Below are 22,745 nucleotides of genomic sequence, written 5' to 3' on the forward strand. Positions count from 1 at the left end.
TGGTGCCATCCATCTTTCCTGTTTCCTGTGTTTAGCCGCCGCAAATGATGATCTTGGAGAAACTCAACTTCATTAGAGTCTTTGTTGGAACAAATAAAATGGTAAATAGATTTTCCCCAGCAGATCTGCACCCTGTATGTAATAGACTATACCCAAAACATTTCCAAATCTTAAATATTGGCCTTTCACACTCAGTCTGGAGAATAAGTTGTTTTTCTGGATCCTCTCCTTTTGGAAGAGGCATCATTTTGGGATCGAACTAACAGGCCTAGATTCTGTTGTTACTGGATGCTTTGTGCCATTATTTTTCCAGCCCTGACAAGAAACTACTCTTCTAGAGGGACTAATAAAACTTACCTAGTGACTTTGGTCTGGACTTTGAAACATACACTGCAAATAGTTCCAAAGGCACACATATTATTTGGGTCCTTGTGGAATGGTTTCAACATGTAAACTCTCACAATTTAACGGAAGAACATCCTTAGTGATTCATCTTTAATACACCCCATTCCTTTTTTTGTTGCCACGTTGCCACCTTCCTTCTCCATATTTGCATTACGTAGCAATTAAGACCTCATTTATATAGCTCACGGTTGTGCCGACCAGTGTAATCTGGCAATTTACTTCACTTGGAACCTTACATCCTCTGCCTTGGTTTATTTGAATTTTAGACATTTTATATATATATGTAATATTTGTGATATTTGAGACAGAGTCTCACTCTGTTGCCCAGGCTGGGGTACAGTGGCACAATCATGGGCTCGGTGCAGCCTCGACCACCTGGGCTCAGGTGATCTTCCCACCTCAGCCTCTCAGGTAGCTGGGACTACCACACCCAGCCAATTTTTCTTATTTTTGTAGAGAGAGGGTTTTGCAATGTTGCTCAGGCTGGTCTCAAACTCCTGGGCTCAAGTCATTCACCCACCCTGGCGTCCCAAAGTGCTGGAATTACAGGTGTGAGCCACCTCGCCTGGCCCTGAAATATCTATTTAAAAATATATATATATTTGTTTACAGCTAAGTTCAGCAGGCAGTGATATTATGTGAGCCATTGTCTGGGAGCTCCTACCAGAAACTAATATGTCAAAGTCAGCTACCAGATACAGTTAGTACCGGACTAGGTAATGACAATAGGTCTTAGCAGTTTTAGTGGGCTATGCAGAGAACTCAAACAAGTAAACCTTTCACATTGCAAGAGGTTGTTCCTTTTCACTGTGGGCAATTGAATCTGTTTCTAGTTGTCATGTTTATAGGACTGTTGTTACCAGTTCAACTATAAGTTCTCTGAGCTAAGTCACACGTATACCCACATAGACACATACAAACACACAAACATTTTATAAGAAATTATAAATGTCTCCACCCCTAAATGTTAGATTATTTAAAAACTCTAGAACTTTATAAATAGTTTTCTTTGGTCTCTTGTTAAGTATTTGAGTACCTGCTAAATTTGAACATTATCTTTAAAAATTACCTAAAAGAAAATAAGCATTCATGCAATGTTGAAATAACCTTTATATCTGCAAAGATCACTACTAGTGTTATTTAAAAACAATCAAAGACATTGCAGATTTGACCACAGGAAGATTTGATCCATAGAATTACACAGTATCTAGTTAATTCATTGTTAAATTCACAGATTCCAAAAATGGAGATAATCAGTAATTAAGTGTATTATTCTTTACTATATACCTCTTTGAAGGCACAGATTTATCTATTGGTCAAGTACTTGAAGAGGAATTTGTAATTTAAAATTAGAGTTATTAAAAACAATCTAATACTATGCCCTTTTTCAACAGGAACAGTAATAGAAACCTAGATTGGCAAAGTTACATTCTCAAGATCACGTGACTTTCTTGGGCCAGAGACGGAGAACTCAGGTTGTCTAGCTTCTGATCCACTGAAGTTCCCCCATACCCCATTATATAAAGTTGACTTCTCATAAATTTCTATGAAAATTTTTTACTAATATTGAATTGCTAAAATGTGGGAAAGTATAAAGTTATTATTTTATAAATTTGGTCTGGGGCTATGATTAGTTAGAGATAAGTTTTGATATAAAAAATGGGTTCTCTCAGGTCGAGAAGTTACCTATATTGATATCACTTGGTGACTATCTACACTTAATGGCCAGAAAAGCTCAGTGCCATTTGGCCTTGGGAAGACCTGAGACTGGTACTAAAACCAGAAGCCTCAGCAGAGCACTGTGGCTCTCACCTGTAATCTCAACACTTAGGGAGGCTGAGGCAGGAGGATTGCATGAGGTCAGGAGTTCAAGACTAGCTTTGGCAACATAGTGAGACACAGTACCTACCGAAAAAAAAATAGCTGGGCATGGTGGTGTGCATCTGTAGTCCCAGCTCCTGGGGAGGCTGAGGCAGGTGGATCACTTGAGCCCAGTAATTTGAGGTTGCAGTGAGCTGTGATCATCCTACTGCACCCTAGCCTGGGTGACAGAGTGTGACCCTGTCCTTCAAAAACAAAAAAGAAAGAAAAAGAAAAAAAAATCCCTGGACGTCTCTAGGAAAGAAAATCATAATAATCCTTCTAGCCAAGAAGATTTCTCCTCAAACTAACAACAGATTTATAGGAAAGGAATAAGTTTAATGACATCATCAAGGAAGGTATGACCTCTACTACTAAAAAGCCCCAGTATAGGTGTAACGAAGAACAAAGTGAAGGAACCCAGCAAGGGTCTGCAGAGCACAGCTAAATAGCAAGAAAGGAAAATATTTCCTTTTAACTCTCTTCTTGGCTAGATTAAAACAAAAAATTAAAATGAAGCTTAGGATGTCCCCACCTTTGCCCAAATCAGTTACCATGCACACATCTCCTTTAACTGATTCAATGGTAACACTGTGTTTATTAAATCTGATTTTCCCAAATCCTTTCTTCCATCTACTCACCTAATCAGTATATGTTTTCTGTAAGAATCTCCTGAGTCCATGAAATCTTCAAGTTTATTCCTAGGATACTTTATTTTAAAGGTGCTGACTTCTGAGTAAATTAACCACATAATTATAGCCTGTGCCATTTTCATCAAATAGATTAAAGAAAAGAAATAAGAAAGCTGGTAAATGAAACGTCTATCAAATGTTGGGGAATGCTCTTGCAATGGAATTAAACTCTAGTCTATCCAGTTTGTCCTTGTTCTTGGTTCAACATATTACTATCAAAGTCCTTTTTTAAAGTAATTCAAAAATTGGAAAACTTTTAGAAATAGGGAAAACCTGAAAAAAAGACCCAAGGTTATAAGAGGAAATATATCTGTAATTGCCATGGAAGTCACGTTGGAAACAGATGCCAAGGAAGCGAATGACCCAGCTGGTGCTTAAAGAGTCACTGTCCTTCCTTAACCTTGATTATCTTCCTTCTCTGGTTATCATTTTATTTTTAATCAATAAAGCTTTTTATTAGGTCTTTCCTCCATCCTACTTTCTTCCTGTTATGAGTTGAGCAGTGCAAATTCTTGCCAAACTTCAGATGATGAGGATTTGGAAGTGTTGGCCACGACATGAGTCACAGTGACACATAGATTACTCATAGATTTCCACTCCAGGCAGACAGAATGACTATTAACAAGGACTTTTTTAGGGCTCTTCAACAACAGGGGACATGATTCAATGGAATAAGATTATTCCACATGAATTTTTGGGTGTTTTACCCAAATGTAACTTTTTTTTTTTCTCATATGACCTTAGTGCATCGGCTTCCTTACTAGTTAAAACAGTCACATACCCCTGGAGAGGAAATCACCATATAATTAAGGCTTAGGTGTGGTTGACAGACAGTAATGTTTCTGTATATTGGAGAATGAATTAGCCAGGCTTTTGTCCAAGCTTTTTTGCCAGTGAAAGGGAACAGAAAACACGGTGACTGGAAATGACTAACTAGAAGAAAATACAACCTCAAGCTAAATATGTTTTTTGGAACATAGAAATAACGTATCAGGTCATGTCTTTTGGAACTTCCTTTGTCTTTTCTAGAAGCAAGATGGTCAGTAATTCCATATGTGTCATCATTATCAAAGTCAAACGTTTATTGAGCATAACTAAGAGGTTTAGGACTCTGTTCTACACACTTTGTTCAGCTGCCTTCAAGGTGTACATTCTAATTGGAGTAATTACTGCTGCAAAGTCATGCACTGAGAAAGGGCATGAAAAACCTGCATAGCACTTGATCCTGGAATTTACACGTCTTACAAAAATGCAGTAAGCTGGAAAATTTGTGTGTCAAGACCTTATTACAAAAATGGATCCCTGAAAGAGTGATAAGGTTTGGTGGCTGAATGTGAATTGACCAGAGTGTGCAGAATAGGCATTTTCACCAAGCACAGTCTAACATATTATTTTAATACTTCTAAGAAAGGTACCTAAAATATGGAAGACTAATGCCAGATGCCGGGATAGCAGTTAATGAGACAGACAAGGTGCATACCCTCATGAAGCTATATTCTAGTGTGAGACAATCAACATAAATAATTACATATTATCATAAGTGTTGTAAGGCAATGGTTAAGATGCTGGATGAAGAATAGTGAGAAGGCGACTTCTGGTTGTTGACCACAGAAGGTTCCTGCAAAGAGCTGACAGGTCAGCTGAGACTTGGGGAAGGAGAAGGACCCATTAATATAAAAGTTAGTAGATAAGGATAAAGTCTGCGGTGTGTTATTAGGCAAAGAAAGACAAGATCAGAGAAAAATATAAATGAAAAGGACAAGAAAATTATGTTTTCATCACCATTAGCAGTACAACTAGAGTGGAGTGATTGGGTGGGAAATAATAGGTCAGCTGAGAAAAGGATGCTAAGCTTCAGGCGTGACAGAGAGAGGCCCATGCAGTGTTTCCTAACCTGACACTCACTTTGGTATTTCTGTCCTCCTTCCTAGCCCATTCCTGGCTCTGATGGCCATCAAGTGCACTGGAATATTTTTTTTTTCTCTACTGTTACTTCACTTTTCAAGAGGTTTAGGACTCTGTTCTGCACACTTTGTTCATCTGCCTTCAAGATGTAAATTCTAATTGGAATAATTACTGCTGCAAAGTCATGCACTGAGAAAGGGCATGAAAAACCTGCATAACACTTGATGCATAACACTTAATGTTTCAAGCGCTTGTGACTTCTTTCCCCAAATCAGTTATAAAGTATCTTGAAGAGCAGATAACAGACAGCATCTCTCTCTACTCAGAGTATCTCATTGCTTGGCATGTAGTAGGTGCTCAATAGATATTTGTTCAAATGAATGAATAAAGTGTTAGTGAGAGGATGCAAAAGTCAAGATTGAGTGTAACCACTGTTAGTGGCATCAATTTTGGGATTAGCCTAAAATGGCTGATACAGACAGTGTCTGCGGCAAGGCTAATGCCACTTGACTCACGGTTAGGAGGTCAAGGATGGCAGAAAAAAGAAGTAGGTAGTTCCTCTTACCTCCTTTTTAGTAAATTTAGAAGATAGAATAACTCTAAGAGAGTTGTTCTAAAAAATATCTTAGGTTTCTTCTTTCTCTAGACTGTGATTAGAGGTAAACTAATGTCTTCTAAAGATTCACACTGATTTCAATCTGGAGTGTTATCCCTGCAGAGTGCTGTAGGCATGGAGGAATATGTCAATCATTGAAGCTTTCTCCAGGTCTGGTAATTACATTATAGCCCCTAGGCAAGATAAAGTCCAGCCTAAATTTTTCTCAAAAAAATTAAAAACCACCACCACCAACACCATCACCACCAAAAGAACATAATTCAGTCATCACCCTAAACGAGCAATTATTCAAAGTTTTTATTGGGCTAGGCATCAGAAATGTAAAAACTATCCTATAACTCCATTATGCTGAATTTAAAAGAGATCTTAGTCCCATAGCCCAATCTATAATCATGCCAGTTAGGACACTTGAGGGCTAACTTCACAGGCTTTCCCAGTAACTCCCCTGAATTAGAATCAAAGCCTCCTTATTCCCAATCCAAAGCCATTTCCACAATTGCTCCATAATACATAATATACTTTACAATAAAATATAAGGAAATGTGTACAGCTAGTTGTCACAATTTATATCACTTAAAAATATATGTATCACTTGTATCTTAAAGCAACTGTCATGGACTGAACGTTTATATCATCCCAAAATTCATGTTAGACCTGTAACCCCCAATGTGATGCTCTCCATCAAACCTGAGGCCTTTGAAAGGTAATTAAGTTTAGATGAGGTCACATGGGTAGGCCCTTGTGATGGAATTAGTGGCCTTATAAGAGATCAGGAAGCTTGCCCTCTTGCTCTCTCTGCCATATGAGAATATAATAAGAAGGCAGTTGACTGCAGGCCAGAAAGCAGCCCTCAACAGGAACCCAAACAGGCCAACTCCACATCCTGAGACTTCCAGCCTCTGAAACATTTCTGTTGTCTAAGCTACCCAGTCTATAGAATTTTGTTTTGGCAGCCTGAGCTGACTAAGCCAACAACCCATTTTACAGATACGGAAATTGAAAGCTTCGGATGTTAAAGAATGGTATTTTCCTCAAAAAAAAGTCAAACTTTAAGCCACTGTTTACACTATGACTTTTCTTATTCTTGAAATAAAATTTGAATTTTTGTTCTTTAAAGAGAATTTTATTTTATCTAAAAAGTATCTAAAAATATCGAGCTTCTTATGTTGACCATTTTAGCATGTTTTCATCTTCAGATTTATTTGGTATCCAAGATAAGAGTAACACCAAGAGGAACTTTGACTTCCTTTTCAGACCTCTTCATTTATTCTATATAGAGTTACAGAATTACCCTTGGTTCTATCTCTTATTGTGATGAAAAGCTAATTCTCCGTTACTGTGGCTTTCTCTGCTCTAAGAACCTTGTCCTTTTAATACAAGATCAAAAATTATAAGAAAATATAAGTCATGCTTTTGTTCTCACCAGTCTTTCTATGCAAGCAGAGAAGCTCTGCTCCATCACTCCTTTCCTTCTAAGAGCTGCGCTTACTCATTAACTATGTTCATGCATCTCCTTCATTCCTCTGTGCTTCCAGTCATGTTTTTTTAGAACATGTGTTTACCAGATTTTTCTTTTTTTTTTTTGAGACGGAGTCTTGCTCTGTCGCCAGGCTGGAGTGCAGTGGGCACAATCTCCGCTCACTGCAACCTCCGCCTCCTGGGCTCAAGTGATTCTTCCGCCTCAGCCTCCCGAGTAGCTGGGACCAGAGGCGTGTGCCACCACGCCAGGCTAATTTTTGTATTTTTAGTAGAGACGAGGTTTCACCATGTTGGCCAGGATGGTCTCGATCTCTTGACCTCGTGATCCGCCCACCTCGGCCTCCCAAAGTGCTGGGATTACAGGCGTGAGCCACCGCGCCTGGCCTTAGATTTTTCTTTAGAACATTACAAATTATAACCAAAAAGATAAGGAATCATTGAAAAAGATGACGTGATGGTTTCCTCTCATGAAAACATTAGTTTCTACTGGTAATGGCAAGATTGATGTTGTCTCTTTTACAAAGTGGTAGCAGTTTCACTACAAAGGGAAAACATCTCAGCAGAAGAAGACGAGAATATGCCTCATCCTGAGCTCTGTTTGTAGTCCTAGTCAAATTCCTAGTCAAATACCAGGCACTTCCAAGGGGACCACACACCCAGAATATTGCAAGTTTAGAAAAGTTTTAAAATCTCAGTCAGAACTCACTCTTTTCCCAAAACTTTGCCTTCATTGGTTTCTTTTTATCCTTTTGGAATTTAGCAAAATAATCAGACATTAAAAAAAAAAAAAGTCAGAGTAAATAGTGAGTAATATGACCGAACTTTTGTGTTTTTAGGCATATGGCAATGAAATTAGTTAACCCAAAGCAAATAGGCTGGGAAATAATTGAATTTTCATAACCTGTCTTTAGCCCTTGGCCTTCTTTCCTTTCCTGTTTTTTTCTTAAGCTAATTTATAGTGAGATTACTTGTTAAAGGTACCAATTGCTTGCCCATATGAGTAGTAGAATCTGCTTGCTTTCTAGATTTTTTTTTTCCAAAATTTGAATTTAGGAAGGCAAGTTGGTTTTTTTTAGAAAGCAAGGAATTGAATAATAGCACAAAAATGCCCCAAATGGAGCTTTTGATACAAATATCTATGCATGATTTTCTTGTACAATTTTGAGTCTACTCCCATATCTCAGTTCTTGCTAATTTTTAAAGCTTTTATTCATTTTTCCAGTTTCCTAGTTCAGTTATGTTTTCCATCAAAACTGACCAAGCCATATAAACATATCTGAATGGCTTTCTCACTTTATCTACAGTTATTCTGTGATAGAAATCTTACTGAATAGCCAGACCACAACAAAGAGTGAGCAGAAGACTAGACTAAAGTACAGCAGCAGTGGTTTTGAACCAGCCCATTTCTGAGGAGACGTTATAGCAGCAGTGGTAGCGGTAAGATCCACCACTTGTCAAATGCCAACTATGTGCCAGCCTGTGTGCCTTTTATGTGTTTATTAAGTTTTCAAATGACCCTGGGATGCAGGTGGTCTTATTCCCTTTTTATCATTTTGGAAGCTGAAGCTCAGAGAAGTGAAGCATCTTATTGAAGGCCACACAGTCAGTCAGTGGTAGGGTCTGCAGGAGAATACAGGGTATTATTTTTAAGCTGGTTTACTTTCTATTCCACTCCACTTCCAACTATGCTTTCATCCCAATTATAGCTAGTTGGGTATGGTAAAAAGATTCTTATTTTCCCTTTTTTGGGAATCCTGCAATAAATTGAAAAATGAGTAAATTAGTAATTCATCCATAGAAAAATTGAAGGTAGCTTACGTATCGGAAGGCAGAATTTTATGTCTTTATCAAAGAGAAGGTATTCTGTTATTGAACAGTATTCTTACAGTAGGAATGCTAATGTATCCATGAATACATTAGCATTATTAGTAGTAGTATTCGTAATACTATATATTTATGAATATATTAGTATTATTATTAGTATTATTCTCTGATTATTCACTTATTGAGCATTGATAAGAGCTTCAATTGAATACAAACACAAATGTTGTGCTCTGGAATTATAGTCTAAAACAGATTCATCATCACACAGAAAGTGCCCACATTGGTGTGTGGGGGGAATTATCAACATAGCCTCAGAAGTAAGTATAGTTCCAATATGGAACTACATGGGAAACATTGCTTTGTGTTGGATATTCTCAGGGGTTCTGATCGATAATCCTTTAAGAAAAATGTCTTGAGAGAGTCAATGCACCTAAGGTGATATGGAATGTGTTAACATTTTTTGGCTCTGTGGAAATGTATTTGTTCTAGAGAGGTGAAAGGAAATATATAACAAAGAAGCTAAAAACAGTGCAGATCACATTAGAATACCTCATATTCTTTAGCGTTTTCCATTTGAAAGGAGGGTTGGCTATATTGAGAGAGTTGAACTTTGAGCTCTCTACGCAGAACCACTGTTGCTTTACACAGAGCCACTCCCTCATCTTTTTGATCAAAACCATTCAAAATTACGTAATTTCACACTTCTTAGAGAATTTTGTTCTCCAAAGAACATATGACATTTCCCAAATTACATATAAGGTGTTTTAATCCTATTTGCTAAGGCTTAGACTGATATTTGACTAAAAATAAACCAAGTCTATACCAAGATGACAGTTAAGATCACCATACAAAGTTCAGGGGCTTTAGTGTGCTGTAGTTCAGATAGCTGTGATGTGATAATGCACCTTAAAGTGAACAATAGCTGCACAGTGGGGTATTTGTATTGGCAGAGATCTGTTCATTCTTGATACTTGCTGGGATTCAGTGGTGGAGGACCGCTGAAGGACTACATTGTTGAGAAGGTGTGGGTGTGCTGCTCAACTTGGCTTTGGTCATTGTGATGCACTAAGCTCAATCTGTATTGCAACAGCCTTCCCAGTTAAATGACCCATGTGCCATTTATCAGGGCACATATTAGAAAGATGCTGTCCTAATTTCAGTTAATGCTAAATGTAGCCAAAGAAACTCAAATGAATGCCACAGCTCTATGTCACTGCTTTTCATAGGCCTTGCAATAAAAGCTAAACGGTTTTTAGTGGCTTTTGCAATTACACTTCCTTTCAATTTTCCAAAGGTTACAGGGCCTGAACCACACAAATCCCATTAAAGTAAGTAGTTGTTGTGCAATATAAGTTCCTTTGAAAACATTCTTCAATGCCCATAAAATGATCAGCGGGCTGCACTTTAGATCCGCTTGCCTGCCATGCTTTCAACCAAATGGCAGATGACAAGCTTTGATGTGGTAGTTGGTTTTTGCTACTGAAGCTGGCATTTTATCTTCTTGCATCAGATTTTTTCCCAAACTGATGTGACCCAGGCATAGGAAACACATTTTTCTTCAGATTTTATTCCTAAAATATGTTTTTACCATACCTTTAAATTACATTTGGCTGACCAATGATTTGGGATGGCTAAGGTTCCTCCCACAGGATGCAGAACAGAAGAGGGTGAGGGGCACTGGAGTTAACTGAAGCCTGCACGGTGAGTGCAAGGCCTTAGTGAATAGGGATCACCACATGCTGTCAGGGCCCCATGCTTTAGGATGGCACTTCAGTCCTTCTCCATTCTACTTCTAATGCAACTTCAGCAGCCACACGAGGAGTCCAGAGTGAACTTCACACTAGAGGCAAGGTCAGGGCTACTGTTCTCTTTAACTCATATTTGAATGCACAGGGCGTATCCTACCTTAGGCCTTCTTTTCTCAGGAAGTTCATATGTATTCTAACATTGTGATCCATTAGAAACACCCATCTTTTTTAATACCTTTCTTGTGTGTGTTCCTGGTGGTTTAAATAATTCGTGTATCCTGGAGCTGCTTTTCTAGTAAAGGATAAAAATGAAAGAATAATTCCTACATTTGCAAAGGAATCAGACCACATAGCATTTTCCCTCTCTAAATCTGGTGACTATCTTATCTGATAAAGAAATGCTATAAAAGAATTTTTCCTCTGCAGGTAGAACTACCCAGAGACAAAAGACAATGCTCACAATATTACTTGCTATGGACTGTTAAAAAGAATAATTGGAATTCAGAAATTACTCGGTCCTTTAAAACCTCAAATAAGTCACTAAGGTTCTAATATTCTGGTACTGCTTCTTTACCATGACACTACTGTAACTCTTTCAACTTTTACTGTAATGTAACATGTCAAGGAATCCTATCTCTTTTTTATGAAAATACCTGAATGCATTAAGGTGACAAAATATTTACATAGAAAGAATTGAACCATAACTTTTAAAAAGCATTTGATAATATGCATATATATATATATATATATATATATATATATATGGAAATTTAGAGACTGGGAAATCAATATGAATTGGTGCTATCAGAAAAATTTTATAGAGAAGGTAAGATTTTAGATGTGTTTTAGGAACAGAGAGATTTTAAACTGTGTCCTAAAGTGAAAATCATCTCTCATAATTGTGGGAGAAGACTGAAGATGGGGCATACTGCTAAGGTAAAATAACCCTGCACTTACTTAATTGATGAATCAAGGACTTATGGATACCATTGTAAAGAAAAATGCAGGAACATCTGACTCAAACTAGCTGTCTAGATGAGAATGGTTGCATTTTTTAATGGCTATTCTGGTAGAAAGGACAACATGTGATATTCATCGACCCTCCTTCTCAGACCTTCTTTATAAAACAGCTACTATGGAAAATCTGTCTTTCCTGCAAATATTTTCCCTGGGTAATGGTTTCCAATTATGTGTCAGATGCTTATTGTCTCTCTCTTGCATAGCATGTATGTTATCATTTGTTCTTAAGAGTGGAATGGAATTGGGAATTCTGGTTTCTAGCTCTGGCTAAAGGTCCCAAGACTGCACTGTGATTTTGGGCAAGTCACATTGTTCTAGAGCTAATTTAACTCACCTGGAAAATAAGATGGTTGAATTAGACAATTTCATGGGTTTTATTAGATGCCAATATTTTATGACTCATGATCCCAAGCAAGACTACAGCTATTTATTAGGCTGTTTTGCTTGTTTTTACTAAGAGTGACAACATTTGCATATTTTCAGTTTGTTCAATCATCAAAAAAATTATAAAATACATAAACACCTTGGATTTGAAACACTGTGACTTTGATAAAAATGTATTCATGTGGGCCGGGCGCGGTGGCTCACGCCTGTAATCCCAGCACTTTGGGAGGCCGAGGCGGGTGGATCACGAGGTCAAGAGATCGAGACCATCCTGGTCAACATGGTGAAACCCCATCTCTACTAAAAATACAAAAAATTAGCAGGGCACAGTGTCGCGTGCCTGTAATCCCAGCTACTCAGGAGGCTGAGGCAGGAGAATTGCTTGAACCCAGGAGGCGGAGGTTGCGGTGAGCCGAGATCGCGCCATTGCACTCCAGCCTGGGTAACAAGAGCGAAATTCCGTCTCAAAAAAAAAAAAAATGTATTCATGTTTCCTCTGGATATTCTGCAGCTTGCTGAATCCTTCCCATTTTAGAATGCCAAAGAATGAGATATATCCTAATATCGAATTGGATGTCAGTATCCTCAGACAGCATATTTTTAAATCAACCTTCACTGTAGTTGTTTTTGCAAGAAAAAAATGATCCTCTTGAAACTGGTAAAAATACACTGCTTTCTCCCCCGTATTCAACCAGAGCCAAGAATCTGATAAATGTGTTTATTGCAGGTCCTTCAGATGCCCTGCATTTGTAAACCTCTGCAGTGTTTATGTTTCCTTTCGTACTGCTGAAGATACTGTGCTGGGTCCTGTTCTGCATTCTTGGGGAAAAACAGGGAGCTCACGCTTTGTGATTAGTGAGCAAAGACAGACGATCCCCAGGACTGCCGCTCAAGCTGTCTCCATAGCCGGCTGATCGTCTCTTTCTATTATACTTGCGCTCTGAAGGACATTTGCCAGAGCCAGACTCCCTGGACCCCTGTTATTTGTGTCTTTTCTCACCTTCAACATCATCTGGACTAGTGTTTTCATTTGTTAAAAACAACAAGAACATTCACTGGGAAACTTTTGCTGGAATTGTTACAGGTCATCATAGCTATTTATTCCCTGTCATAAACTATTAATTCTCCATTTCCCTTACTCCCACGTCAAGGGAGTTGGTGGTTTATGGTGGACAGTCAGTGAAATTTGATTGGACAGTGGAATATTTCAAAGAACTACTGAGATTATGTAGCAGATTGTAGTACTAAGAACAAAACACAAAATATTCTTGGTCTTGATCGCAGTTGGCAGTACAAGAAGAAATAGGCTTATAAAACAACATAAAAGATTTACAATTTGTGCTTGCACCTAAGAAAGAATTTTCTTTGAGAGAAGAAAACAAATCCTGGGATTGGCTTAATAGGGGATTTTCTCTATATGATTAAAAATAATGGCTTGGGGTCTAATTGGTCTCAGTTAAAAGAAGGTATAGAAGCTAAGAATTTTTTTTTTTGCAGACTTCTGTTTTGGGGGCATGAAATTCAGATTATTGTGCTATCACAAGGGCTTGTATGACCTAGAAAGACATGAAGTACAAGATAAAATGATTTGGAAAAAAGAATAGGAATGGGAGGAAAGCTTTCAAATATTAAATAGGAAGGAGAATACAAGTGCAAGGTAACTACTAAAAGGTATTTAATACCAGGTGTTTGAATTCTATAGTGCTGATCTTATTGTGAACTAATTTTGCTAATAGCTAGTGGTATAATCAGTGATGTTAGTTGGAATATTTTAGGCCTCGGTAGATCTCAAAAATGATCATTAAATTTGCTCCATTTTCAAGATGCAGCTGATTTTACATTCTTACTGAGTGTCACAGACATGCTACCAAGGCAGGGCCCCTAGATGAGGCACCACAAATGTAAAAAGCCAAAGAGAAGATCTGCGCAAAACCATGAAGCAGAGAGAATGGTGTGGTAGCTTCTTGGCTGGAGGAATCTGGTAGTGATCATATGACATGTTTTTCTACAGAAACAGTCTTCAAAGGACAAGAGAAGTTTCATGTTTTCTCTGAAAACAAATTCAACAAGCATTTACTATACCTGGGTGCTTTAATTATCAAGCGGAAATGTGCAGTTTCTATTCTAAGCTTCAAGGGTATTCCTGGTAAGGAAGCATTGATGAAGAAGGGGTCTCTTAGCAAAAAGACTTAGAGGCTCAGTTGTCAGGCATCTGAGCTAGGAGCTTCTGGATTTAAGCTACATTTTGACTCTGTACACAAATCTAGAACATTCCCTCAATTTGTAATAAGAACAATATTATAGCTGAGGTAGTTGTCATTGTGATTCGTACTAATAGTTTTGCTGAGTATGTTGTGTTTATAATTGGAGAGAATCGGAAGAATTTACATATTAGAAGAGACAGCCAAGCGTACTTTCTAAATAGTGAATGGCCAAGCGTTCCTTTCTCCCATCCTTACTCCAACGACTCATAAATTTCTTTTGGGAAAAGCTATGGAGAATATAAGTCCAGTTCATTAGATGGAGCATGTGACTGAGTTTTGACAGCATAGTGTTGCAAATCTCTGGGAGCCACGCAGAGTTTCTGCAGAGCTCAGGCCTTGGGGTGATAGTTTGATGGAGTTGTCAGCACAGCTGGTATTCCGCACAGTTTCACATATCCATCACTCCTGACTGGGCTGGGTAGGGGCAGCAGGATGGGAACATACTTCTCTCTGACAGCTATGGACAACCTGGACAATTAGCTCACTACACTACCTTTAGGGAAACTCAGAGAAAACCAAGGAAGAATTTTGACAGGTAAAAATGGAGTTGTGATTCTTCAAAGGTCCATAAGATCTCAGAGTCCTAGAACTCAAGTTTGAGTGAAATGTTTTCAGGGATCTTTCTGAACTGTTTCCTGTTCTTCAGCCCCAGGCTAATGTTAGCTTGGGTTGATGGCACTGTAGCACTAGTCCTGATCTAGGCTGAGGCCTCTGAAGCCTGCCTTTGCAACAGCATGGAGCCTTGAGTGAATGCTGTTAGAAATTACCTGCTGCTTCAAGGAGAGTGAATGGTAAATGAAATCCCTCTAATGTGGTTTGAGCATAGTGTCTTCTCTATAACTCTGCCTGTGTGTTCATGTATATATGTTAGGAGAGAAGGAACAAGGAGATAATTGATCTACTTGATTATTAAACAACATGAGTAAGCATAATATTGCCAAAGACAAATAAGGTGCAAAACCATCTACTCTTCTTCCTTTATCTCTAGAGAAGTCCAGAACGTGGGCAGGGGTAAGATTTTCTTTGACAACAGGCATCAAGGAGCATGCAAGTACTGTCTCTGACGGTTTAGGTCTTGTCCCAGATTTAAAGGCAACAGCCAAGCATTAGAATTGCTGGAATTCTTGACATATGAACTTGAGAGCACTAATGCCCACATTTGCACATGCAAAGTGGCATTTGGCTATAGGACTTTGATAAAGATGTGAGCAAATGAAACCATATCTCACTATAGATATATTGTAAAAAAAAAAAAAGAGTCTTAAGTGGGACTCCTACAGTGAATTTGGCTTCTTTTCATCAGTGTATTCTATTCCAGATGATCAGCTGAACTCAGAGGAAAAAAAGAAGAGAAAGCAGCGAAGGAATAGGACAACCTTCAATAGCAGCCAGCTGCAGGCTTTGGAGCGTGTCTTTGAGCGGACACACTATCCTGATGCTTTTGTGCGAGAAGACCTTGCCCGCCGGGTGAACCTCACTGAGGCCAGAGTGCAGGTAACTCAAGCTGTGGGAGGCTGGCACCAAGGAGTCACCTCCTCAGAGGCACATCTCTGAAGACTATTTAAAAACACATACTATAGCCCAGCACGTTGGCTGCAGGGATGGTGGTGTGTGTCTGTGGTTTCAGCTTCTTGGACAGCTGAGGTGGGAGAATCACTTGAGCCTGGGGGACAGAGGTTGCAGTGAGCTGAGATCATGCCACTGTACCCCAGCCTGAGTGACAGAATGAGACCCTGTCTCAAAAATAAATAAATAAATAAATAATACACAAGTTATAGGCTTCGTATGGGAGCTGGTACTCGTAAGAGTTACGGATGGTCAGCATGCGGATAGAATCCTGTTTCCAGCTATGATTCTTTGGGCAGTGAGTATTTTTTAAAATAAAATTGAATGCCTTCAGGTAAGGCAGAATAATCCTTGCTACAGGTTCCTCTCCCCGCACCCCTTTGTTTCTGACCCTTCCAGATTTATGTGATATACATTGTCCATCTGAGCATTTTAATCGGCACCCTTAGATTTCAATTTGAGCTTGATGGTGGTTAAAGAGATGAATTCTCTGTCCCCTACCTCAGTTCTCCTCTCCAGTCTTCAAGAAACTTGTTCTAAGTACACATGATTATGAGCACTGATGGACTGGGAAATGAATACTCAGGAACTGAATTAAGAGCACACTCAAGTGGATGATTTTGTTCACCCTCAAAATCTCTCTGTGAACTGAAAAAGGGTAAGAACGTGAAAGGCAGGATAAAGAGAATAGCCATTCTTTCTAGCATTATTGCCATGACACACCAACTGCAAGCCAGACATCTGGAACAAGATGTAACTTGTGACCAACAGTCGTAACAATAACAATATTTAATAACTAATACTATTTGAGCCCTTATATGGCTAGTAGTGTTCTTTACGTAAGCAATTTATTTCATCCTCACACCCATTCAATGATGTGGATAGTATTCTTCATTCTGCAGATGAGAAAACTGAGGTACAGAGAGGTTAAAGTACTTTGCACACCATCACATAGCTAGGAAGTGTCTGAAATAGGATTTAAATGCAGATATGCAGATCTAGAGTTTATGCTCTTAATCACTAAAAAATAAGTAAAAAACAAAAAACTGAGTGAATGAGAGTCTCCTGGCTAAACGCTTTTTCCAAGTAGTACTTTGCTGTCTCTGCTGAAAGATCTTATTGTCTTCCACATTGCCAGTAGCAAGATGCTGTCTTGATAAGGTGGGTAGGTCCAATCTGTCTTGTCTTCCTTATGAAATTATTGTTTATGTATCTATGTTCAGTCTGAGTGTTAAGAATTTCCTTCTGCTAATGATAACCTTCTTGACCAGCTAGAACTTGAGCTAGACCCCAAGGTGGATTCCCATCTCATTGATTAGGGTCTGTGCCCATGCAGGAGGCACAGTACACAGTGGGAGACAGCTGTGGAGTTGATGCGGAGATCCTGATGCTCCCTTCAGCCTTACGGAAGCTTCCCCATGGGGAAACAGCGACCTCACCAAGAAGTGCTCCCCAAGAGAAAAAAGAAAAATGTCAGTGACAAAAGAAGAAAGTCATGGGAGCCTGTGGGGCCCCTGAGCGTAGGTTAGGAGGAAGTGTGAGTGAAGGTGCCACTTTGGGCTCAACTGAAGTGACCCATAGGGACAACACTCACACTCAGTTTTGCTCTCCCATTCGCCATCCAGTGCAGATTATGAAATTTGTCTCCCACACCTTCTTCCCCCACACTGCTTACTGCGAATCTCTAACTCTGCTCTTAAACCCTTTCCTCTCTCCTAAAACACACCATGTCTTTTATGTCCCACCTCAGCCTGCAGTGGTGGAATGAATACTTTTAGTACTTTTAGTCCAGTAACCCACAGCACACTACTGTGCCACTTTTGCTGTGATGATCTAAATTTTAAATAAGGAAACCTGCAGAGGACAATGGTGGACATTTAAAAAAAAAAAAAACGGAAAGACCAGTTTTGGGATTGGGAGACTGTCTCACCCCTATCATGACAGGGAAATGCCTTTCTTCTTATACTTTGGAACTATTTTTTCTTTATCTTTTCCCACCTTGCTATGATTTAACAACTTTTAGAGCTGTGAACATTTCCTAAGTGAGTAGGACAGAGTTCTCCCTTCATGACTTTATTCGTCCCCCATGAAAGCCGCCTTTTTCCCCATCTGAACCAATCCCTTCTGACTCTGGGCTTCTTTATATTTACGGCATTTATCGTAACATGAAATGTATAGCGTTGTATCTGGGCCAACTTCCCCCACAGGACTGAGGAGGTCTCTTGGATGGAGGCCATGTTTTACTCATCTTTGCAAAATTTATTTTCTTCTTCCCCCCCCCGCCTTTTTTTTTCCTTAAACACTTATCAAGCACATATTATACTCTTGAACCTGGTTTTGGTTTGCTGGGGATAAATAAGACACTGACCTTCTCCTTAAGGATCTTTGGACTGGAACAGAGAAGAGAGATGTGCAAACCATACACTTACGATATCATAATATGATTCCTATATCAATGGAATGTACAATAATTAGTGATAGACCAGTGATAGACCAGATGAAGGAATGATCTAATCTGCCTGGGGGAAAAGGGAGAGAATTTATATTTATTAGGCACCCATTCTGGGCCAACTCTCAAAACTATCCTGTAAGTTACATATTATTATTATTATCTCCAATTGATTAGAAGACAAAGGAGCAGAGAAATTAAACAACTCCCAGGACAAAACTTGAAAGTACTGTAGCCACTATTTTTATCCAATTCTGTTAGACTTTTAAGTGATGTTCAATGTTCAAGTTGAATTTTGAAAAAAATATATGGCCTTTGACACCTGGACAAAGAGGGGAAGAATATGATAGATATATCTGGTGTGAATATTTTTAGGTGAGAAATAGCCTAACACATTTGGGAGTCCACAGGTAATCTTGAGCACAGGGTAGGAGCTGGAGCCATAGGGGACCAGTGCATGAGGTTAGAGTGATGTGGCTTGGGGCTGGATCGATGGGCAAATTCCTGAACAGCCTTTGTTCTATGATAAAAAGTTTCTATTTTATTTTGTGAGTAATGGGGAGTCAGTAGATGATATAAAACAAGGCATTAATGTGATTATTTTAACATTTAAGATGATAGCTCTAGCAGCAATGTGAAGGCACATTAGAAACAGAAGAGCCAGGAGTCTGGGACTTGGCCAGTTTCTACCCAGGCCCTTCATGCTGCCAGCTCTACAGGCCACTGATCACGTGGTATTTTATGTGTATGTTGCCCCTAGAGCTGTACAACTGCTCACTCCACAAAAATAATTTTCTTCTCCATTACCTTGTTATACATTTCTATAATTGCACTTAAAATACTTGTTTTGCATTTTTTCAAATTTTACGTGTCTTCCTTTAATAGATTGCGAGCTGCTTAAAAGCAGAAAATAAGTTTCTCATGTCTCTCCTTCCAGCATTTAGTACAGGGCTTAGATCATAGCAGGCGCTCCATAAAGATTTCTTGAATGAGTAAATGAATGAGTAAAATTCCGTAGCACTCTAGAAGAGTTATATGATCATGAGATGGATGTCCTTGAGTTCAAAAACTCAGCCATTTATTATTTATGTGAATTTCAACAGATTACAGTCATACAGTGCTTAACAATGGGGATCTCTTCTGAGAAATGAATTTTTAGATAATTTTGTCATTGGACAAACATCATCGAATCTACTTCCACAAATCTAGACAGTATAACTGACTGCACACCTAGGCAATAGGGAATAGCCTATTGCTCCTAGGTTACAAGCCTGCACAGCATATTACTGTATTGAATAGTGTAGGCAATTGTAATAACACAGTAAGTATTTGTGTAGCTAAACATATCAAATAGCAAAAATTTGGTATTATAATTTAATGAGACCACCATCGTATATGAGGTCCATCATAAGTTCCTTGTAGATTCTGGATATTAGACCTTTGTCAGATGTATAGATTACAAAAATCTTCTCCCATTATGTTTGTTTTCTGTTCATTCTGACAATAGTTTCTTTTTCTGTGCAGAAGCACTTTAATTAGATCCCATTTGTCAATTTTTGCTTTTGCTGCAATTGTTTTTGACATTTTTGTCATGAAATCTTTGCCCATGCCTATGTCCTGAAAGGTATTGCCTAGATTTTCTTCTAGAGTTTTTATAGTTCTGGGTTTTATATTTAAGTTTTTAATCTATCTTGAGTTAAATTTTGTATATGGCGTAAGGAAGAGTTTCAGTTTCAATTCTCTGTATCTGCATAGCCAGTTCTCCAAGCACCATTTATTAAATGGGGCATCCTTTCCCCATAGCTTGTTTTTGTCAGGTTTGTTGAAGATCAGATGGTTGTAGATGTGCAGTCTTTTCTGAGTTCTCTATTCTGTTCTATTGGTCTCTTGAGTGTGCTTTTGTACCAGTACCATGCTGTTTTGGTTACTGTAGCCTTGTAGTATAATTTGAAGTCAGATAGTGTGATGCCTTCAGCTTTGTTCTTTTTGCTTAGGATTGTCTTGGCCATGCAGGCTCTTTTTTGTTCCATATGAATTTTAAAGTAGTTTTTTCTAATTCTGCGAACAATGTGAATGGTAATTTAATGGGAATAGCATTAGATCTATAAATTACTTTGGGCAGTATGGCCATTTTCATGATATTGATTCTTCCTATCCATGAGCATGGAATGTTTTCCCATTTGTTTGTGTCCTCTCTGATTTCCTTGAGCAGTGGTTTGTACTTTTCCTTGAAGAGGTGCTTTACTTCTTCTCTTGTTAGCTATATTCCCAGGTATTTTTTCCTTCTCTGCAGAAATTGTGAATGGGAGTTCATTCACGATTTGGTTCTCTGCTTTTCTGTTGTAGGTGTCTAGAAATACTTGTGATTTTTGCACACTGATTTTGCATCCTGAGACTTTGCTGAAGTAGCATATCGGCTTAAAAAGCTTTTGGGCTGAGATGATAGGGTTTTCTAGGTATAGGATTATGTCATCGACAGTTTGACTTATGTAGCAAACCTGCATATCCTGCACACATATCCTGGAACTTATAAAATAAAATAGAAAATACAATATTTTTATTTATTTTTGATAGGTTTATTATTAGCTGTAGCAAATGCTGTCAGCTGTCTGTCAATGCTGCCCATTTCCCTTGAACCTTACAATTAGGTACAGTCTTGTCAGCTTCCAGCTTTTAGTCTCCACATTTCTGTGCCAGCAGTCTTTCTAGAACTTCAGGAGACTGCCCTGCCTCCACATTCCAGATGTGCTGGAACATTAACAGCCAATGGCTGACAGGATCCAGCGTAAACACACCCAGCTCCATCACCCCTGAGAAGGATAACTCTGAAGTGTGTGTCCTACATTAGTCTTAGTCTTCAACATCTCTGAATGGGATTGAGCCACCACAGAGACAACTGGTTTAGCAGTACACTCTTTAGTTATTACCTTGTCTTCTCTGTTACTTCTTCACTCCTCTAATGGTGTTCCTTGCACCTCCCAAATAAAACACTTTCTTGTTAAATCTTTGTTGGAACATCTACTTTTGGGAGATGGGGAATTTTCTTAAAATATCTAATAACTATTATGAAAGCAGAGGCGATTTTCACATTTTGAAGAAAGAATTGTGAAAAAGCTTTTAGAAAAGTCATTATTTCTGTGGCAGAAGTCTAATGAGATTTTTCTTTATTACAGTTATAACAGGGATTATAACCCATATTTTGCTGTCCTGTGGGTCAGTCACAGATTTCATCTCTGGAGACCTGATTACTGGGGAATTTTATGGCCCTGTTAGAATAGTCTTGACCTTTACGAATGGCCCTTATGAGGGAAGGAGTATGGCATATTTCTATTGTTCTAAGGAGAATTCCATAGCCATCTTATATCTTCCTTTGGAAGATGTTATATAGTAAAATCAACCAGAATTTCATTCACGTAACCCCTTCTTCTTTGTTTTTCCTCTTTCCTCATGCCTTCTCTCCTCCTAACAATTTTCCAGGTATGGTTTCAGAACCGAAGAGCCAAGTTCCGCAGGAATGAGAGAGCCATGCTAGCCAATAAAAATGCTTCCCTCCTCAAATCCTACTCAGGAGACGTGACTGCTGTGGAGCAGCCCATCGTACCTCGTCCTGCTCCGAGACCCACCGATTATCTCTCCTGGGGGACAGCGTCTCCGTACAGGTGAATGACTGGCCCAATCTCCCTTGCTCCACTTCCACATGTTTCTCAGCGATTGGTCATGTTTCAAGCTGCTTGTGCAGGTCACTGACATTTCTTACTGGGTTAATCTCTTCAGGAACATTCAACTTGCTGGCATCCCCACATTTTGCCAGGAGATTATTAGCTGCCCCAGGAGCAGGGTTTGGGGCAGAAGTGAGAGGGGCAGGCTATCTCAGCAATCTCCTCTTGGACTCAGGAACTCTTGCAAAGATTTCAAAGATGAGGAAGAATCTAAAAGAAAAGATCATTAAGCTATGCCCAGTGTCCCTCTTGCGACCGTTCTGGAACAAAAGTTGACCCTGTTTCCAAATTTAAGATAAATTTGTTGTATTATGCAAATGTAGGGACTTAACTTGTAAGGCTCTAAGTATAGGGCCAAAGGCAAACTTTGCAGTAAAACTGACTTTGAACTTAAGAAGGAAGGAAGAAAGGAAAGAAGGAATGAAGGAGAGAGACAGAGAGGGACTAAGACAGAAAGAGAAGGAAAGAAAACCCAAGTTCATTCTGATCACGTTCATGGCCAAGGTTCTTTGTTAGTAGTTGTGAATTTCTTATAATGCCAAGTGCCTTCCTAATCTATTGCTAATTCTTGTCTACTTGTCTGAAGGTTTCTTTGAGGGTCAGTTTGTGTATATTTGTGTGTATGTGTGTGTGTGTGTTTATGTGTGTGTTTCTTTTAAATAAAAAAGGAATGTATAATTTACACGAAACTTTTATATTAAAAAGTTGAACATTTTAAAGAAACAACAGAGTACTATTTCAATCTCATAGAGAGGCTTTTAACCTCCAATTATTATGCTGTGCAGAAAATACAGGCTAATGCCAGAAGGGAAGT

General features: G+C 38.8%; 1 protein-coding gene and 1 long non-coding RNA gene across 6 annotated transcripts in view; one reads left to right on the plus strand and one right to left on the minus strand.

Annotated features, from left to right (window-relative positions):
• Positions 1 to 22,745, plus strand: part of PRRX1 (paired related homeobox 1) — a 76,233-nt gene that overhangs the window by 41,364 nt on the left and 12,124 nt on the right. For all 3 annotated transcript variants that reach the window (XM_064370447.1, XM_012444593.3, XM_012444592.3), the window contains exons 2-3: positions 15,516 to 15,691; positions 21,690 to 21,871. In XM_064370447.1, the coding sequence (XP_064226517.1) occupies positions 15,516 to 15,691; positions 21,690 to 21,871 (358 nt within the window). The remainder of the gene's footprint in view (positions 1 to 15,515; positions 15,692 to 21,689; positions 21,872 to 22,745) is intronic.
• LOC105711728 (uncharacterized) overlaps positions 19,266 to 22,745 on the minus strand; it is a 411,034-nt gene continuing 407,554 nt past the window's right edge. For all 3 annotated transcript variants that reach the window (XR_010340303.1, XR_010340302.1, XR_010340301.1), the window contains exon 7: positions 19,266 to 22,141. This is a non-coding gene — a long non-coding RNA (uncharacterized LOC105711728). The remainder of the gene's footprint in view (positions 22,142 to 22,745) is intronic.

Source organism: Aotus nancymaae, unplaced genomic scaffold (genome assembly GCF_030222135.1).
Source record: "Aotus nancymaae isolate 86718 unplaced genomic scaffold, 86718_ANA_hifiasm-v0.15.2.pri h1tg000108l, whole genome shotgun sequence".
NCBI classification, from domain to species: Eukaryota; Metazoa; Chordata; class Mammalia; order Primates; family Aotidae; genus Aotus; species Aotus nancymaae.